This window comes from Bos javanicus, chromosome 9, assembly GCF_032452875.1.
Source record: "Bos javanicus breed banteng chromosome 9, ARS-OSU_banteng_1.0, whole genome shotgun sequence".
NCBI lineage: Eukaryota > Metazoa > Chordata > Mammalia > Artiodactyla > Bovidae > Bos > Bos javanicus.
Genome location: NC_083876.1, coordinates 71,702,257 through 71,722,594, shown reverse-complemented (window position 1 = coordinate 71,722,594; position 20,338 = coordinate 71,702,257). Strand labels below are relative to the sequence as shown.

Genomic DNA, 20,338 nt, shown 5'->3' with positions numbered 1-20,338 from the left:
AATTTTAGATGATGAAGTTTAGCAATTCATGCAAAGAATTAATTTTTTTTCTGATTAAAAAAGTAATAATCATGTTTTAAAAAAAGAATCAGGCACTCAGAAGGAAAAACAAAATGGAAATCATCTTTAGCTTACTATATTTAGGTAGTAACTACTATCACTGCATTTAGGTAGCTCTTTTTTCAGTATTGCAAATATACACTTGTGAAAACAGCATCAAACAATATACACTATTTTACTTTAAGAATTAAACTTTTAAAATATTTAAAAGAATCAATGAGTAATCCCTAAATACAAATTGTTAAGTGTGGACCTTTGGGTCACATTAGGTGATAAGATATGTTGTTTGGCCTGCACACTGTTTTGAAAGATTTCAAATAATTGATCAACATTTTGAGATTAGACTTCTCGCAAAGTTCAGGGTTCTGACTGCAGTGGACAAACTTCTGATCTGTAGCAATGCTGGCTGACCTTCCATGGGACAGTGATGCAGGGGCCCCTTGAGACTGGCCAGTGCTTCCTCTTCTTCAAAATCTGCAGGCTCCCTAGCCCAGCTCACTCCAATCATCTCTGCCTTCCAGAAGGCATTTTAATCTGCTACTGTTGTTGTTCACATTGTCAACTACAAATTGGCACTTACCAAGAGCACTGCCAATGACTGAACAACAAAAGCATTTGCCATCTGCCTCTACAGAGACTGAACCCCAGGCTGCTATAAGCTGTTGGTCTTCAACAACCTCTGAGGGAGTTATGGTGGAATGAGGCACCCTATGCTCCAGGGAATCTGGTAGGACAGGTCTTTAGATAGTTGGATGTTTTTAGGAACAGATTTTATGGCCTCAGTCTTTGCATCTCTTCATGTTCAGTTCAGTTCAGTCGCTCAGTCATGTCTGACTCTCTGCAGCCTGATGGACTGCAGCATGCCAGGCCTCCCTGTCCATCACCAACTCCCGGAATTTACCCAAACTCATGTCCATTGAGTCAGTGATGCCATCCAACCATCTTGTCCTCTGTCGTCCCCTTCTCCTCCCACCTTCAATCTTTCCCAGCAGTAGGGTCTTTTCCAAAGAGTCAGTTCTTCGCATCAGGTGGCCAAAGTATTGGAGTTTCAGCTTTAGCATCAGTCCTTCCAAAGAACACCCAGGACCGATCTCCTTTAGAATGGACTGGTTGGATCTCCTTGCAGTCCAAGGGACTCTCAAGAGTCTTCTCCAACACCACAGTTCAAAAGCATCAATTCTTCAGCACTCAACTTTCTTTATAGTCCAATTCTCACATCCATACATGACTACTGGAAAAACCATAGCTTTGACTAGACGGACCTTTGTTGGCAAAGTAATATCTCTGCTTTTCAGTATACTATCTAGGTTGGTCATAACTTTCCTTCCAAGGAGTAAGCGTCTTTTAATTTCATGGCTGCAATCACCATCTGCAGTGATTTTGGAGCCCCCAAAAATAAAGTCTGACACTGTTTCCACTGTTATCGCATCTATTTGCCATGAAGTGATGGGACCAGATGCCATGATCTTAATTTTCTGAATGTTGAGTTTTAAGCCAACTTTTTCACTCTCCTCTTTAACTTTCATCAAGAGGCTCTTTAGTTCTTCTTCACTTTCTGCCATAAGGGTGGTGTCATTGGCATATCTGAGGTTATTGATATTTCTCCTGGCAATCTTGATTCCAGCATGTGCTTCATCCAGTCCAGTGTTTCTCCTGATGTAGTCTGCATATAAGTTAAATAAGCAGGGTGACAATATACAGCCTTGAAGTACTCCTTTCCCAGTTTGGAACCAGTTGTTGTTCCTTGTCCAGTTCTAACTGTTGCTTCTTGACCTGTATATAGATTTCTCAGGAGGCAGGTCTCGTGGTCTGATATTTCCATCTTTTGTTGTGATCCATACAGTCAAAGGCTTTGGCATAGTCAATAAAGCAGAAGTAGATGTTTTTCTGGAACTCTTGCTTTTTCGATGATCCAACGGATGTTGGCAATTTGATCTCTGGTTCCTCTGCCTTTTCTAAATCCAGCTTCAACATCTGGAAGTTCACGGTTCACATACTGTTGAAGCCTGGCTTAGAGAATTTTGAGCATGTCTAGAGAAGCACTAAATCCCTTCATGGTGACATCAGATCCTTATGACCAACAAAAAACCTTTTGTAAAATGAGTGCTTAATGGTATTGAACTCCCCCTTCACCAAAACCTTATATATTGACCTTCCCCCACTGCCGCTAAGGAGCAGTCTCTCAGAGCTCTCTAAGATGCTGCCTCCGGGGCAGCAGTCCTCATTTTGCTCCAAATAAAACTTAACTCGCAACTTTCAAGTTGTGCATCTTTTTTAGTTGAAAACATCAAGGAAGTGATGTCTTAGGAAGTGGTACAATGACTATTCCTTGACCTTACTAAATCTGAAGATTAAACTTTTTTTCATAATTAAAATACTCAGTTATATAAGAAGTAGCACATTATGGTTAAGAACAGTTTCTTCTGATTTTTGTAATAAAAATCAGCCTGCTTAGTATGAATATATTTCAAGAAATCCATCCCAACTTGAGAAAATGTCACAGATATAAACATTTTACCATATGTATCAAATGATTAGAATTTTTCTCATTATCCAATGACCACCTTTCCTTTCCAAGTTACTGTCTTCAATTTTGTATTATAATGGATGAAATCTCCAATTTTATAGCTGTGAAATGCCAGCTTCCATGTAGGTCCACTCATTTCATGATACGTCTTTTTCTTTTAAGTTTGAAACTTCATGAAACTATAAAGTATAGAACATACCCAACAGAATAAAACACCTATTACGTCTGTTAAAGATAAGTCAGCATACCTCCAGGTCACTGTCAGGAGGCGGGGAGGGATTATTTTTCCGGCCTCTTCCTCGGGACTTTGACCCAGAACTCCTGCACGTTCTCTCATCAAGATCTTTGATGGGTGTGGAGGGGCTTTGAACAGTATCAAACTCTCCTGTAAATAACATAAATTGTTCAAGAAGAGCACTTTATTTTTAGATCAGGTATAAGTCTTCATTATGAATTATCTTAACAAAAAGCTCCTTATGACCAAAAAAGAAAGAAAGAAAAGATATAATCCCAAATACACAAAAATCCTAATTTAGTAAAAAAATTTTGCAGGTCACATCATTTTCTCCTAGATTCGATATATGTGAGCTATTAAACCTGAACACCTTTTGTACTCCAGATGCTCTCAACTTGCCTGTCTCTATCCCCACCTACATGTTTATCTAAATTTAGATCTGTTCGCAACTCCTTATGTCAGAAGAGAAGATCCCATTCCTCCACATTCAAGTATGACTTCTGAGCCTCACCTACTGGGAAACCATGTTCCACTGCTCAAACTCTCTTATCTTCCCTTCAACCTCTCCCTTTCCTGGGGTGAGGGGGTGGTTCAGGCACAGACAAATTAAAAAGTCCTTCCCTTTAACCTTGCATCTATAGAAACTATTTACTGGCTATCTTTTCTTTTTAAAGGATCGTCTCTTAAAAGAACAGGGCATTCTAGTCCTGTCCAATAGAAATATAATGTGAGCCATGAATGTAACCACACATAAAATTTTAAATGTTCTAGAAGCTGCATTTAAAAAAATGTAAAAAGCAACATGTAAAATTATTTTTATTCTTACATGTTAATTGCTCTAATATATTCAAAACATCATTTCAACCTATAATAAATATGAATATGGTATGTTTTACATAATTTGTTTTGCACACTAAGTCTTCGAAATCCACTTAGAGCGGACTTGGATCTGTAGTAGCTACATGTGCCTACTAGGCCCCTGCAATGGAGCTAGTACAGACTGAAGTTGCTGGCTACAGAACTGAATGTCACATTTGTCTCTACTTTCTGACATCTCATTTGTCATAATCCAGCTTTAGTTTACCAAAACTCTAACAAAACTATTCTTAGCCACAGTCTCCAAAAGCCACTTAAATGACACACACAATAATAGATAGACCCAGTCTTTACCTTCCTGGATCTCTGTGCTACACATGATCAATCCTCTTAAACACCACCTCTTCAGAACCACTTAGTAGCTGATACTCTGCTAGAATCTTCTAGAATTTTTTCCATGAGTCCTTCTCTGTCTAGGAGACACGGACTCCTTTTCTTCCTACCATTCCTCACATGCTGGGATTTAGTAGTTCTATCTTTTGGTCATTTTCCCCACTCCACACCATGTGGGCAATCTAACCCTCTCATAGGTTAGTCACTTTCTACTCAAAGATGCATACATCATACTGGGTCAAATCCTATGTTTCGACTTTATGTTTGGGTTCTGCATGTCCCGCAGATACCTGAAAGTTTGACATGTCTAAAGCTAAGTGATGGAGCACTTGATGAGTTGGAGAGCATGGAGCAGTGGCAGATCTGTGAGGAAGGTTTTAAGATAAACTGAGGCAACAGCGAGGTACAGTAAAACCTCACAAGTAACAAGAGTCCAACTTACCGTACGACTTCAAGTGTTTTATTCAATCTCCCTGAATCTCAGTTTCTTTGTATATTAAAACATCAGTAATAGCAGCTACCTTTTATTACCAAGGTAAATCTAATTTACACTTAATTTAAATCATATGCATAAAGTTAAAATGTCTAGGAGAATCCAACGGCAAATAATATCAAAGTTACACAGTTTTTAAATATAAAGATGTTATGACTCTCCTGTTGTTGTTTTTGTAGCTGTTTAGTTGCTGAGTCATGTCTGACTCTTTCTGATCCTATGGACTGTAGCCACCAGGCCTCTCTATCCATGGGATTTCCCAGGCAAGAATACTGGAGTGGGTGGCCATTTCCTTCTCCATGATTCTCATGCCTTACCATAAAAATCAAAGTAAAATAATTACAAGAACAGCCAAGCAGTTACTAATCTAAATAAACACATCTGAACAAACGAGATAAAACTTAAGTAATATTTTTTCCGAGAAATTCTAAGTAAATAATTTTTACAAAGCTAACCTCTAATAATTTCTAATGGTCAAATGTTTTCTTTGGGAAACATCGTGCATGTCAAGGCAGCATCAAAGAAATGTCTGTGCTCCAAATACTATTTGCTCTTAAAACACTGCTAGCACAGTTTCTTGCATGGGTTTTTGTTATCGAATGTATGAGAGTAAATAACAAAACAAAAGATTCTTTAGCTATGAATGCTGACTACAGCCAGATATCATAGTAAATCCTGTTTCAGCTTCCTTGTGCAGACATTAAAGGAGGTTTGGGGTATTTAAACACACAACTAATTTTTTAAAAATCACACAAAATGTTTTCTATTTTCAGTTATTTTTATAAAATAAAAAGGTTACTATGTCCTAAAAATCAAATGTTCTTTTTCAAGTAAAATACTGATTCAAATTAACTCACATATGTTAAGCTTATAATGTAAACCAATTTTTGGTTGACATTCTATAAAACCTGTCTTTCTATCCATTACAGATCAATTTTTTAGAAGTTAACTCTCATCAGGTAGTTTTGTTCCTGCAACAGTGCAAGAGGTGAAAGGACAAAATCTTGCAAAAGCCTAAAATTACTGTCATCAGTTATGGGTGGTTGATTGTTGACTGGATCCGTAACAACGGAATTTGGCAGGAACAACTCAGCTACTCAAAAGAACTGGAAGCCAGCAGCTATGACGACAAGGGAGTCAGAGAGTAGAAGGAGAAAGGAAAAAAACTGGTCATAAGAAGTGTCTCACTCTCAGCAGAAGGAGGACTTGATATCAATGATTCTAAGTTACTGAAAGATCTTAAAAGGACTCTAAGAATTTGGACAAAATATGGACAAAAGTGTTTCTGATGAAAGTAAAGGCACAGCCTTTGAAGAAAACTATGAAGAATGGCTCCACATTTATTAAACTCTTAGGATGTGTCATGCACTTTTTTTTTCCTATTTATTTATTTTTTGGCTGTGCTGGGTCTTTGTTGCTGTGTGGGCTTTTCTCTAGTTATGGTGAGCAGGGGCTACTTTCTAGTTGCTGTGTGAGGGCTTCCTATTGTGGTGGCTTCTCTTATTGTAGAGCACAGGCTCTGGGGCATGCAGGCTTCAACAGTTGTGGCCCGTGGGCTCAGTAGTTTCTGCTTCTAGGCTCCTGAGCACAGCCTCTATAGCTGTGGTGCATGGGCTTAGGTGCTCTGTGGCACATGGGATCTTCCCAGACCAGGGATATAACCAGTGTCTTCTGCATTGGCAGGCAGATTCTTTACCACTGAGCCACCAGGGAAGTCCCAGGCACTTTCTTTTTTAGAAAGTTTACTAGAATAAGTGTTTGGCTAAAGCACTGCTCATTGTATCTGAGATTCACCCACATTGTAGCCTGAAACAGTTTGTTTTTTCCTCAATATGGCTAGAACTTCATGATATACTACGGTTTATCCATTCTGTTGACAAATAGTTGGGTTATTTGTAATTTTAGGCAACTATGAATAAAGCTGTTATTATACAAACATTCTTGTTTGTATCTCTGGACATAAGCTCCCATTCCCAGCATATCCCTATATGTATGCCTAGCATATCCCTATATGTATATATTTGGCAACAGGACTGATGCGTCAGAGGGAAGGCATAGACACTGAGAACCTTTTTCCAAAACGGTTGTATTAATTCACTCTCCTACCAGCAACGAGAGTTCTAGTTTCTCGACATCCCTGTCAATTCTTGGTTAGTCTTTTTTATTTCAGCAACTGTCGGGGTATAGTAGTATCTCACTGCCATTTTAATTAGCATTTTCTTGATGAGTAATGATGTAGAATACTTTTGTTTCTTGCTCAGTTAGTATCTTCTTTTTTACAAAGTAACTGTTTAAATCTCTGGATAATTAGAAAAATTGGGTTGTCTTTCTTGCTGAGTTTTCCAGAGCTCTTTATTGTGAAATATTCTTTACACACACACATGACTAAATCTCACTTCAACCTAGTGAATTTGGTCTTTCATTATCCTCTTTTAATAGTGGGAAAACTGGAGACATGTGGAACTCAGTTAGCTAACCAAGATGAAATGGCTTGTATGTGAAATGCTGGTATGATTCCAGAATCCCTGCTTTAACCACTAGGTAATACCTCCTCCCCTAAATAGCAACAGACTGTTCAGACTACAAAGAGGTCAAACATGTATGTGTTTCTACTGATCAAAAGAATATATAGACTTTATACAATTTTTGTGAGACAGAGGGCAAGGTATTCATCGAAAGAGCATCCAAGTAAAAGGACAGATCCTAAAGGGGCATGTGCTATATTTGGCTCCTTCAGATGGAACTGAACTGACCTCCATATCTTCTCAAGGTTCTAGCCTTTCTTCTGATGAAGGTTAAAACCAGAAATTTGAACTCAATTGATCATTAAACATTTGTTGACTTTTTTTTTTTTTTAAGGAGAAAGCTGTTAATTCCAGTGCCTCTGTCAATTTCACTCAGGTAATTGCATTAGGGTACAGTAACACTGTAGGTAGGAAAAATGCAAATTGGCAGAGAAGTTAAATGTGGTTAGTCCTTTCCATCTAAATCTTCTTGTTGGCTTCAATGAAATGAATTAGCACTTTGCTTTCCTTCCTGTCCTTATGTAAAATGCCATAAAACCTGGAAAGACTACTGGGTTCTGCTGAAGAAATTGGCTTTTCAAAGTGTGAAGGGATTTTACTATATCCTTTACTTTTCTGCAGCATTTGTAAAGTTTAACTAGCAAATGTACTATGTTTTCAAGGTCTCAGAGTACAGAATACTGTTACAAATTGCTAGTTATATTTAATTTAAAAAATGTTTTTTTTTTTTATTCTTCCAATTTTATTTTATTTTTAAACTTTACATAATTGTATTAGTTTTGCCAAATATCAAAATGAATCTGCCACAGGTATACATGTGTTCCCCATCCCGAACCCTCCTCCCTCCTCCCTCCCCATACCATCCCTCTGGGCCGTCCCAGTGCACCAGCCCCAAGCATCCAGCATCATGCATCGAACCTGGACTGGCAACTCGTTTCCTACATGATATTTTACATGTTTCATTGCCATTCTCCCACATCTTCCCACCCTCTCCCTCTCCCACAGAGTCCATAAGACTGTTCTATACATCAGTGTCTCTTTTGCTGTCTCGTACACCGGGTTATTGTTACCATCTTTCTAAATTCCATATATATGCATTAGTATACTGTATTTATGTTTTTCCTTCTGGCTTACTTCACTCTGTATAATAGGCTCCAGTTTCATCCACCTCATTAGAACTGATTCAAATGTATTCTTTTTAATGGCTGAGTAATACTCCATTGTGTATATGTACCACAGCTTTCTTATCCATTCATCTGCTGATGGACATCTAGGTTGCTTCCACGTCTTGGCTATTATAAACAGTGCTGCGATGAACATTGGGGTACACGTGTCTCTTTCCCTTCTGGTTTCCTCAGTGTGTATGCCCAGCAGTGGGGTTGCTGGATCATAAGGCAGTTCTATTTCCAGTTTTTTAAGGAATCTCCACACTGTTCTCCATAGTGGCTGTACTAGTTTGCATTCCCACCAACAGTGTAAGAGGGATTTTAAAAAGGAGCTATAAAACTATCAGTAAGCTTAATGTGCCAATCAGTCATCAAACATTCTGAATGCAAATAAATAAGATAAACTTTATGGTAAAAGCAAAGAAATATCTTTTCAAAGAAAATAAACTAAAATATCTGTTCTTAATCAGCATGGTAATGTTTCTTTAAATACATTGTCAAATTACCTCGTAAGGTAAAGTATTGATAAATAACTGAATGTTATTTGCAATTTTCAAATAACTCAGTCATTACCCATTGCCCTAGGCTTTTTCCTGAGCCAATACTGCACATGATTGAATAACTATCTTTTAATCAGTGCCATAATGAAGAACTGCACCTTCTAAGTTTTGGATATTCATATCCAACTTTGTTTCATTAGGTTTATCGCTAAATCAGAGCAACCAGCTGTCTCTTATAGAACATAACGTATGTTTCCATTTTAAACACGGGAGAAGTCAACAGGGAAAGATTTATGAAAAACTGTTTTCATAAATTTTAATTGTTAGGTCTCTGCTTTGAGTCCAAATGCAGAGCCAGTCAATGGAAAATACTCTTTATGCCCTTAAACAAAATATCTCAGATTTCATCAATAATAGAGAAAAATCCCATAGTTGTGAACTGTTTACTTTTCAGATGCATGCCAGTCTGCAAAGGCAAAATCAAACATAAAACTGTCTTGACAAAAGCTCTGAGGTCACAGAATTTCTTAAAGATCCAGACACGTGCATTGTTATGATTTTGGTTCAGAGAATGATAGGGTTACATATAGAAATACTTTCTTCTTTAAATTCAACAGAAAGTCTCGTAAGATCTGAAAATTATGTCAAACTATACTCATTGGCATTAGCAACCAATGGGAAGCTGAAGAAATTGCAGAGTTCTGATAGTGAATATGAGAATGTCACATACATATGTGTTACATTCAAAGTCATACACTCAGAATACCTACATGTCTACATTTAGTATTTTTAATATAAATAAAAGAGTGATTCTGAACGTTGATTATTCTTTGGATAATAGAAAGTACCCATCTGTGTCTTTCCTGCAGAGAAACTCTTGTAGTCATATTGACATTAGATCATAGTCAATCTTCTATCCAAAGTTCTACTCAGCATAAAAAGTTTTTAGTGTATACATAGTGTTCGTTCCTGGTTGCTCAATTCTAGTAAATTCCAAAACACTTTGCTGGTCTTATCACTCAGTCTCTGATGTCTTGATCAAAGACTTCTTCTGTGGTTTTGCTTCTGAATAGTTATCCTACCTTGTTTTCCCCACGTATTCACCAGAGAGAAACACCTTTTACAGTGTGATGAGAGCATCAAACATCTCCTTACCTGAAGTGTTTCCACCATTTGTTAAGCAAGGATTCTGAAATCATTCATTCTTTAAATTAACGTAAGACTCGTAATGAAATGTTAAGTCACATTTACTCAAAGAGGATCAGGACAGAATTGGAACACAGGATTTAGGCCGGGTGGTGGTTAAGGCAAGTGTTAAACGTGTCAGCAAATACAGTTCTAATAAGAATACAGATAAGCTTCTGGCAATGAAGAATATAATGGATTTTAAATATGTGTTCATCAGACAAAGGTATTAAATTACCTACCAAGGATCCTATGAATATCCTAAGACATATATAAAATCCTAAGAATATGGGAAATCTTCACTGGCTTGAGCTACTGATGACTCATAAGGTGAATAAGTCATACAGTTTCTCAAGCATAAAGGAAATATTATCAGTTTCACCCAAAGAAGATAATATTACTACTTTTCCATGTTGTTAAGATCTCCACAAAATAATTAGTCTGGAAAAAGATTCACTTACCTTTTTATCTTCATATTTATACATATTCTGTCATTTGAGATTAGAATTGCCTATCCCACATATACTAATAAAAGAAGGGTTTTCTGAAATGCCAGAAAAGCTTCACCTAATACAGCAGTACTAGCACAGATTAAAACACCAGCATAATTATCTGGGGGCTTTCAGTCCTTTTTAAAAAAGATTTTTTTAAAATGTCCATTTTCTCCATACTTTTAGATAAGCAAAACTTATAAAAAATATTTCACCTGGATGAAGATCTGTACCTGGTTGGCTAGTCAGTCCTGGGAGAGATTCCTGCAACTGGTAGGTTGAGGTCGTGGAGGATGAGCCATCAGCTGTGTTATTTGATGTCATGTATGCGCCATACGTCGATGCAGAGTAATACTGTGCATACTGGTTTTGGCCAAAGGCTGTGTAGGATGGATAATCCTGAAATAACAATTGAGATGTGTGTGTGTGAAAGACAGACTGTCCTCTGGCATGCTCCACAGAAGAGCAATCACGAGGTAACGGAAAGAAGAGTATCTGGCTCCACTGGTTCTGGAGTCCACAGTTTTAAAGTGATCCTAAAAAGCAGAGACCATTCTGTGGGCATCTTATACATGCACACAGTAATGAAATAACCTAGGGGGTTTTGCAAACCAGGTCCAGTACACACATTTGAATCTACCTAAAGATCATATATGCTTCACTCCCCTACTCAGAATTATGCACCCAAGGGTGTACATTGTCAGATCTTATGCACTTGAAGAGGAGAGAAGGAGATGCTTGTTTTCAATCTCATCTTCTAAAATCACCAGCAAGAAGGAGGTGTGCCCTTCCTTCACTTCCATACAGACCCTGGGCTGCATTATTGTGGTATTTGTTCCCTTTATAGGCTGCCCTTGATAATTTTGTTTTCTTGGCAGGAGATAATTTTAATAAAATGATTAAAAGATTTTCTTACCCAGTTTCTCACAGGCTACATTCCACCTCAGACCTTGACTTAAATAAATCTTTAGTGAGGTTTTCAAATATTTAGTTCGCATCATTTGTTAAGGAAAAAGGAAAGCCATTGGATTAATTCCTCTTACTTGCTTTTTATTAAAAGTTTTTAATAACCCTAAAATGATCTAAATAGTCCTTCAAAATCCTTTTACATATTACATTTTTTGATCCTCCCAAGTAGAACAAAGCAGTCTTTTCCTTATGCTTCCACTCTGTCTAGTGTATATTTCTATTATTATATCAAAATATTTTACCCCTCATCCATATTATTTTCATATTTATGTCTTAAGGAGGATTGGATCCTTTCAGAGAGCAGGGAACACTGACTTATGATTCTCAAATCTTCAATGCATAGTCAAAAAATCTAATGGCTAACAGGTACTCAATAAATGTCCAGTGTATTAATAAATGAGTGACTCAAATTAAGCAAACTGGATTATCAAAAATTCTTAATGTTTTATAATAAAATACACATACTGGTCTTGATGTTTAGTGTTTTAAGAAACCATTTTTCAAACTAATGCCAAATTATGCAGTTTAATCTTGTCAAAAATATTAACATTATTCCATTGTTTAATCATTAAATTTTCCTCTTAGCCTCTTGTTGTCTTAATAAAAATTGACAGGAGAAGGCAATTAATATAATTCCTTCAGTAAATCCAAAGAGCAAACACTTGTGCAGTAACTTTTATTTTAAAATATACAGAAGTCCAGCAAGTCTGTTAAGAGTAAAATAGTGTATTGCTTACCCATGAAATCAGCTATCCTTCCATCTCAACTACTCTGAATATGACTGAGAGGTAGAAAATAAGAAAGTATCTGAATATATCACAAATTCATCTCCCTCCATGCTGATTCACCCTTTCAGAGACATTGCCTCTTGCTCCACATATAATTCTAACATGATTCTAGAAACCATTGTAGGTTTCAAAACTCACAAAACGATTAAGCAAACATCACTAAGAGGGCTAAGGAATTCTAGGAGCAGAGATAGTGACAAAAACAAAAAATTACAGTTCTCAGGAGAGTAGGAACTAAAGTTATCAAAAAATTCATAGAACCAAAAAATAAAAGCAGGATGGAGTCTGAGATGCATTTTGTTTTGGCAAATATGATTTGGGTTTGGACCAAGCATGCTCTATACTCTAATCATAATCTGATTATTGATTATAGTTCAACCTATCAATTTTCATAACTTTTTTATTAAGAAAAAATAAAATTAATTTAGTATGGTTCAAGATAATCAGAAAGGATGCAGTAGATTTTCTCATTTCCTCCCATGACTAAAACAATCATGGCTTACATGTTTAAAAGGTAAACCTTTAACAATCAGGAAACCTAAAATACCCATAATTATACATATCCCAAGAATCTACATAGCTAATCTTTACTACTCTGAAATGCTGTCTTAACTTTAAATAAATAACATTTATTAACCTGATACTATTCTTCAAAAATCTGATATATATAAAAAGCATAAATATAAAAAGCTACCATACCTGTTGTGAACCACTGAAATTCGTGGAATTTGAAACTGAATTATTTGCATAAATAGTAGAAGATGGTGCAAAACTAGAACCTAGAGATAAAAGAACAAATTGCATTTAAAAAGTATTTCTTGAAAAATATTAAAATATTTCACTTTGCAGAATTCAATGCAATATATTTTAAAATTTGTTGTTGATGCAGTGAGATTTGAAATGGAGAGATTTTCAAGGGAAATATGCTTGGCTTTTTCTTGTGACAACTGGTAAATTCCTTCCTTTAGAATTCTGTAGAGTTAAACAGAAGTTTGTGGGAACAGTCTTACCAAGGACTCAGCTAACTTTCAAGGGCCAATGTCTACGTGTACAGAAGTACTCAAGGAATAAAATAGCGATAGTGAGACTACTTCCAGGAAACAACTGCAACTTTCCAATGGTCATATCAACTGCATCTGCATACAAAAACTACTCAAGTTTAAACAATTGGCTGAGGCTAGTTTAGGAAATAAACATACAGAATCCGTTTAGAAATGAGGCTTCCAGCATCCCATCTTTTTGTTCCTTTATGTCCTTTCCTTAGAACAAAAAAGCTGTAGGCTAGGGCTCAGACCCAAGGGAGAACTGTTGAGTTCATACCACAGTCATCTAAGGTTCGATAACCTAAAATTTTATGACAAAGTGAGCAAGTTATTTAGTTATTTGAAATTAGGGCAAAAACAAGCAAACTATCAATCTATAGATTCAAAAAAATATGTTCTCATGGAATGCACTTGTTAAGGAATAAAAGGCAGCTGATTATTTTTTTTATCAACATGTTTTGAAAAGCAATAGTATTAGGTAATAATGCAAATTAATGTAGCCTGGAATATCCAATATAAAAGTGTTTTGGGAAATAAATGGAAATGTCTCTATGGCCTTTTCTACACTGCCAACTAAAGCTGAGCAGCTCACTGTGGCTGAGGCATGTATGCAAATATTTATCTACCAACATTATAAGGAAAAAAGACACCTGTCATTTCAGCCAAAAAAGGCCTAAGTAATTATTTCATTTTAGACAATCAACCAAAATGTCAATATTTGTTCATTTGAATAATGTTCATATAGCCCCCAAACTATGACTAATCATTAGAAAAAAATGACAGATAAAAAATAAGCTTTTAATGCTTTTACCACGTCACTAAATTATTTTCGGCAATTATTATACAATGTTCAAAAATAATTTTTAATCAGAGATAAAAACAAAAAGAAAAATTAAATAATGATCATATATGGAGAAAAAAGTTTTAAGAGGGGAGGTACAAATTATTTAAATATTCCTATTTAAGAAATACAGTACTAACAAGGGGGGAGGTATTTTAGAAATGAACAAAAAAAGAAATCCTCAATCATTCAACAGTAAATATAGGACTTAGAAAAGTGCTAACTCAATTTTAAATTAAATCAAAACAGCATTACATACATACGGAATCCTGACAAGAAAATGCTGGATTTTGTCATGAATCTTTGAAATCCCTTAAGTAGATGCCAAACATGTGACTGGTGTGGTGACTGGCTTGGAGGTTGCTTTGCTTGGACTTAGTTTCCTGCCAATTTTATGCAACTTAAGCTTAAGTATTTAAATTTAATATTGGTCGTGTTTCTTGACATATGTTGAGCTCTTTTCATCATGTTCCCTCTTAGTTATCTTTTCCAATGGTATCGTCTGAGCAGTGGTAGCATTTAATACTGTCTTCATGACTATATATTCTTAGTCTGAAGCCAAGGAATCTCATTCAAAGAATTCTTTCTCATTTAACATGTTTCCTGGGTGGCTGCTTACCTGGCATCTGGTAAGAATAAGGTGTCTGGCCTGGCTGTGGGGTAGAGAAGCCTGGGCTGTAACTGAGGCACCCACTCTGTAATGGGGACTGAGTTTGTGAGAGTCCACTCTCTGTCTTGATGCCCGGTAACATCACGCCCAGATCTGTTTGGAAAGTGCATGTGCAAACCATTTTATTAGTAAAATGATCATGTTGTAACATGAGTTGCAACTTATATTAGAATATAAGAGTCTATATAAGAATATTAGAATATACAGCTACTAGCCAGCAGGATTATCTGCTTGTAACCAAAGAAGGAGAAGAGAGAAGAAGTGAAATACCGTAAGTGGGCAGGCTGTAGGGCTGTCCTGTCTGTGAGTAGGCAGTGTAGACGGCTGGCTGCTGCATCCCCGAATACTGAGTCTGGCCTGCATAGGCGGACATTGTTTGAGCTGCTGGTGTAGAAAGAATGTGTGGATAGGGCCTAAATATCAGAAAAATAGCATTACTGTGGCAACAAAGACTGCATATTATTTCAGACAGCTTAGATTCACTGAAACCTGATAATAGCCAGGACGTAATCCTCTTCTTTATCCACAATATCATTTTAACAATATAGAAAAGGACAAAAGTCTGAATGTCAGGAGACCGGGCTCTGCTATAACCCAGGCTCAATACCTTGGACAAATAAACTTCCTGAGTCTACACCTCACCTGTGAAAAGAAAACTTTGGTTTAGAAATCATCCTGAAAGTCTCTTCCAGGTCTATATTGCTTACGTCCGAAATAGTATTCCAATTGACATGTAGATGAGGAAAGTGGAGTCCAGGTCAGTTAATTAATGAGCCCAGGTCAGTTAATTAATTAATTAACTCATGAGCCTTATTTCTTGTTACCATGCATGACCCAATGCCATGTAATGACTACAAAAGTCATTAAAAGCAATAGGAAGAATTCCCTACAAGAACTAAAAATCTTACCAAAAAACTTCTTTAAAAAAAGTACATAGCTTCTTGAAATGGAAAGCCATTCCTTTCATCTTGCCACATCTTACAGAATGTCCTCAAAATAGATATCCAATCTCTAGCCTATGCTTAAGGATAAACACTGTAGCTGCTGTAGAAAATAACTTTTAAATGTGCATGATCAGGAATCCCAAATCTTGACATATCTCCCTGATGGCAACCAAATTCAGATATACACCCAATATAGTTAAGCTTGAAATGTTTACCACTGTCCTCAAAATGACTACATTAGTTATACAAGCAATAGTGCATATTTTTCCAAAATGTTTATTAGAAGTTGAAATCCAATAAAAATATTATAAAGCTGGGACAAATTATGAAGTGTTGAGGTTTGAGTAAAATGTAATCTTTTCAGATTTTCTTTAAACTAGTAAGAGTTTTCAAAATTTTTATTTAAAAAATCAGTATATTCTGATCTGTGCTTGATGCTTTCTTCAAAATATATAAATGTTCAAGATTAAAGAAACTGTCTGGACAAAAGTGAATATATTCCTAGATTTGTGAAAGATGTTTATTTATAGGTCTAATGTATCCAATGAATCTATCTAAAAATCTATCTATTTAACTATCTATAACATTTATATCAGAGAAGGCAATGGCACCCCACTCCAGAACGCTTGCCTGGAAAATCCCATGGACGGAGGAGCCTGGTAGGCTGCAGTCCATGGGGTCGCTAGGAGTTGGACACAACTGAGCGACTTCACTTTCACTTTTCACTTTCATGCATTGGAGAAGGAAACAGCAACCCACTCCAGTATTCTTGCCTGGAGAATCCCAGGGACGGGGGAGCCTGGTGGGCTGCTGTCTATGGGGTTGCACAGAGTCGGACATGACTAAAGCAACTTAGCAGCAGCAGCATTTATATATATAAATATATCCTGATTTAAAGTTGTTATATTGTGTAAATATGATTAATCAGAATAATCCCAGAAAATTATTCTAACAAATCTGAAACTACTGACCACTTACTTGGAAGGATACAGCTGTGGGGAATATTGATGTGCGGATCTGGGGCTGTAGCCACTACTTGTTATTACTGTGAGACACAAAAAATAGAAAAAAGGTTGCTTCATAAATATGTTTCATTGGTTTCATTGGAGTAATCAAAACTAATTTAAAGAAATGACCATGTTAGAGAGGTATTTCACAAAATTCACTCTTTTTCTAAACAGAAAATTCATTCATTTTCTAAACAGAAACAGATGCCTAAACATTTTTTTCTAATTAAACTGTTCCATATTTGTTCTAGGAAAATGACATGATATCTTCTCACAAATCAATCCCCTTCATCATTCTTCCATTTTCTCAAATCAGTGGCATGCTTTTATGCATTAATATCCTATGAATAAATATCCTTGATTATAAGTAATTAAGCTTTCATGATATAAAAGTAAACCTTTTCATTTGCAAACTTCATGTTTTAAATTCCAAACATGATGACAAGATAGTGCTCTTCCTCTGCATTTACTCTAATAGAAATACAATATAAATTAAGAAAAATGCGATGTTTCAACCTTCATTTTCAAGTTATAAAATGATAATGCTTTCTATTTCCCTTCATTTTGTCAATCTGATGAGTAATTAAAATGCAGAGTCCAAATAATTCTCGTAATAACTGGAATATACACAGAAAGCGTGGATGCAACATGAAAAAAAACAGAACTATGACATCCAGCAGCAATCCTAATTACAAATGTATTTTGAACTCTCACAGACTAGACTTTTTTTGAGAAGATTTTAGAGGTGAAAATCAGGTCTTATCAACATTTCAGCCAAACATGCAGTCCCAAATTGGACTATTTCCAAAAGTTTGGAAGTTTCTTTTTCCTTTAACCATCTGCCTTGACTAAGACAGATGTATTGCAAATATATGGACCTAAAGTGTTAAGGCCGTCCCTTCAGAGCCAGTCCACACTGGGCAAGCACACAGAGTGTCTTTATTAGGCCATCTGCTGTTCATTCACTTTTCAAAAAGATTAAAGTAGTATACAATGCAGCGCTGGAATTAGTTTAGCCTAATCAATCATAGTTATACTTCAAAGTACTGTGTCCTTTCTAAGTTGTTCATAATTCTGGAGCTAAACTTTTGGAATTGTAAAAGTGACAAATAGGTTTAGGTTGCTAACTATTTTATGAAACATGATATATTTCTATATCCAAATGCTATTAAGTATCCTTGTGATCTATTGCTTCATAAACACATAGAATTTAATGTATTTAAAATGCTATTTGGACTGTACGCTGAGTATGGAGAGTGCATTATAGTTTTCATAGCAATAGTGCAGAAAGTACATTTTCAAGAATATTATGAATCAGTTTTGACAATCACTGGATATGATTTGAGGTGTAAAATCTTAAATGTTTTCAGCAACCAAAATTTAAGTGAATTTGCTTAGTATATTTAAAAATACATGGAGCAATGAGCCATTAATTTTCTACTTGTTTATTAAAAACATAGAAAATGTTCAAAACTTTCAAATCAATGCAATAAGAACAAGCCTTTTCTATCACACTATGGGGACTAAACATACATTGCATAATAGCAACAGTATATCGCATAGGAAATTCAGTCCGATTCATTAATTAACAATGATTAGCAGAAACATGATTAAGTAAGGCTTAATTCCACATTTTCATCTCATTTATAAAACTTCACTGTGGTACACGCAAGACTTAGACTATACTAATCAATTATTCTCAAGATTGTGAAACACAAGGCTTTTCTAAAGTAATACCAAATAATGAAAAGAAATACTTAGCTTTTATTGAATTAGCCAAACAGTAGTATTTTTTAAAAAGCCTCACATATATGAACACAATTCTGAATATACAGGATGCTTCTTCCCTCTAATGAATGAATCTAGACATCATTAGAATAATGTACCCATAACAGTACAAAGGTTCAACTTTAAAAATTTTATATTAATGTCTATATGTTCATTTTTTAAGTAGAAAAAAAACCTGTGACTCAGAAAACTGTTTATATAAAACTTAGAAAATTTATACTTCTTGACTATACAGTATACATTTTATTCTAACTAATAAATCTGCAGATAACTAAAATAACAACAATACTGGATTAAAGTAAACTGAGATTACGCTGATCAAAGTAAAGACTGTTCCTACACAAAACAGCCTAATCTCTCCAGTATGATTTCTGGAACACCATGTACAAATTTAGGAGACCTTCCTTTTATTCCATATCAGCATTTAATTAATCAAGAAATGTACACAAAGCACTCAATGTATTATATTCCATCATTTCCTCATATAAAAGTAAGCAAACGTGTCTGTCTTCAGAATGTCTGAAAATTAGGTCAAACATATTTTTAATGAATATTATCAGATTCTCACAAGGTGGTATCAAGCAATCTTATTACTTATTACTGTAATACCTTAGATCACTGGCTCTCTAGGGGATGAGAGATGGGAGATGAGTAGCGGGGTGGGTGGAAATTTTGCCTGCCAGGGAGCATTAAAAATGCCAGGAGACGTGGTACGCTGTCACAACGGAGGCATGCTACAGTCAACTTGCGATAGGTGCCAGGGATACTGATAAACACCTTCTATTGCAGAAGGCATATCTTCCACAAGAAACAAAAGGCCACGTTTTTAATAGCAGTGCTGTTGAGAATCCCTGACCTAAATCACTCTGTCCAGCTGAACTTGACTTCCCAGGTGGAGCAGTGGTAAAGAACCCATTAGCCAATGCAGGAGGTGAAAGATATGTGGGTTCGATCCCTGGGTCAGGAAGATCCCTTGGAGGAGGAAATGACAACCTTTCCAGGATTCTTGCCTGGAAAATCCCATGGACAGAGAAGCCTGGTGGGCTACAGTCCATGGAGTTGCAAAGAGTCAACCATGGCTGAGTGACTAAGTGCGCGTGCATGTGTGCACGCGCACACACACACACATACACACACACACACGCACACAACTGGACTTGGTCCATGGAGCTGGAAATATTCTATATCTGAGTTGTCTAATATGGTAGCCATTAAAAACTATTAAACATACAACTATTAAACAAGCCACTATTAAAAAAAATCCCACATACAACTATTAAACACTTAGAATATTATTAATGTGACTAGATTAAAACATTTTTGCTTTTTAACCAAATAGTATTTCATTTAGACTTAAATAGCCACATATGGCCAGTGGCTACTTTTCTGGACAGCCCAACTCTAGATAATTCTTAAAAGAAAACTGGGAAACTATTTGTAAATATAATATGAGTAAATTCCAGACAGTAAAGTCCAGACAGCTTGACAGTTCACACATATTTCTTTTTACATCTCTATATTTTCCAATAAACTTTTAAAGAAAGGACTCTTGGACTGACCAGGACATTGTTCTAGACTCATTTATACCAGTGACCACCCGGGAGGCCCTGACTGTTCGGCCTTAACTATCTTTAACATCTCTGTGCCTCGATACTCTTGCTTCTTAAAATGGATCATCAGAAAGAAAGTGAAGTCGCTCAGTCGTGTCTGACTCTCTGCGATCCCGTGGACTGTAGTCCATCAGGCTCCTCCGTCCATGGGATTCTCCAGGCAAGAATACTGGAGTGGGTTACCATTTCCTTCTCCAGGGGATCTTCCCAACCCAGGGATCGAACCCAGGTCTCCCGCATTGCAGGCAGACGCTTTAACCTCTGAGCCACCACAATGCAGTACTGCA

The 20,338-nt window shown here is 36.2% G+C and overlaps 1 protein-coding gene across 10 annotated transcripts in view; it reads right to left on the bottom strand.

Moving 5' to 3' along the window:
• EYA4 (EYA transcriptional coactivator and phosphatase 4) overlaps nt 1–20,338 on the bottom strand; it is a 367,222-nt gene that overhangs the window by 46,931 nt on the left and 299,953 nt on the right. For 5 of the 10 annotated variants that reach the window (XM_061428024.1, XM_061428029.1, XM_061428025.1 and 2 more), the window contains 6 exons: nt 16,625–16,691; nt 14,973–15,115; nt 14,652–14,795; nt 12,848–12,927; nt 10,607–10,790; nt 2,836–2,972 (listed from right to left, as the gene is read on the bottom strand). In XM_061428024.1, coding sequence (XP_061284008.1) covers nt 2,836–2,972; nt 10,607–10,790; nt 12,848–12,927; nt 14,652–14,795; nt 14,973–15,115; nt 16,625–16,691 — 755 coding nt within the window. Of the gene's footprint in view, nt 1–2,835; nt 2,973–10,606; nt 10,791–12,847; nt 12,928–14,651; nt 14,796–14,972; nt 15,116–16,624; nt 16,692–20,338 lie in introns of those variants that run through there. The other 5 variants (XM_061428028.1, XM_061428031.1, XM_061428027.1 and 2 more) reach the window with 2 other exon arrangements.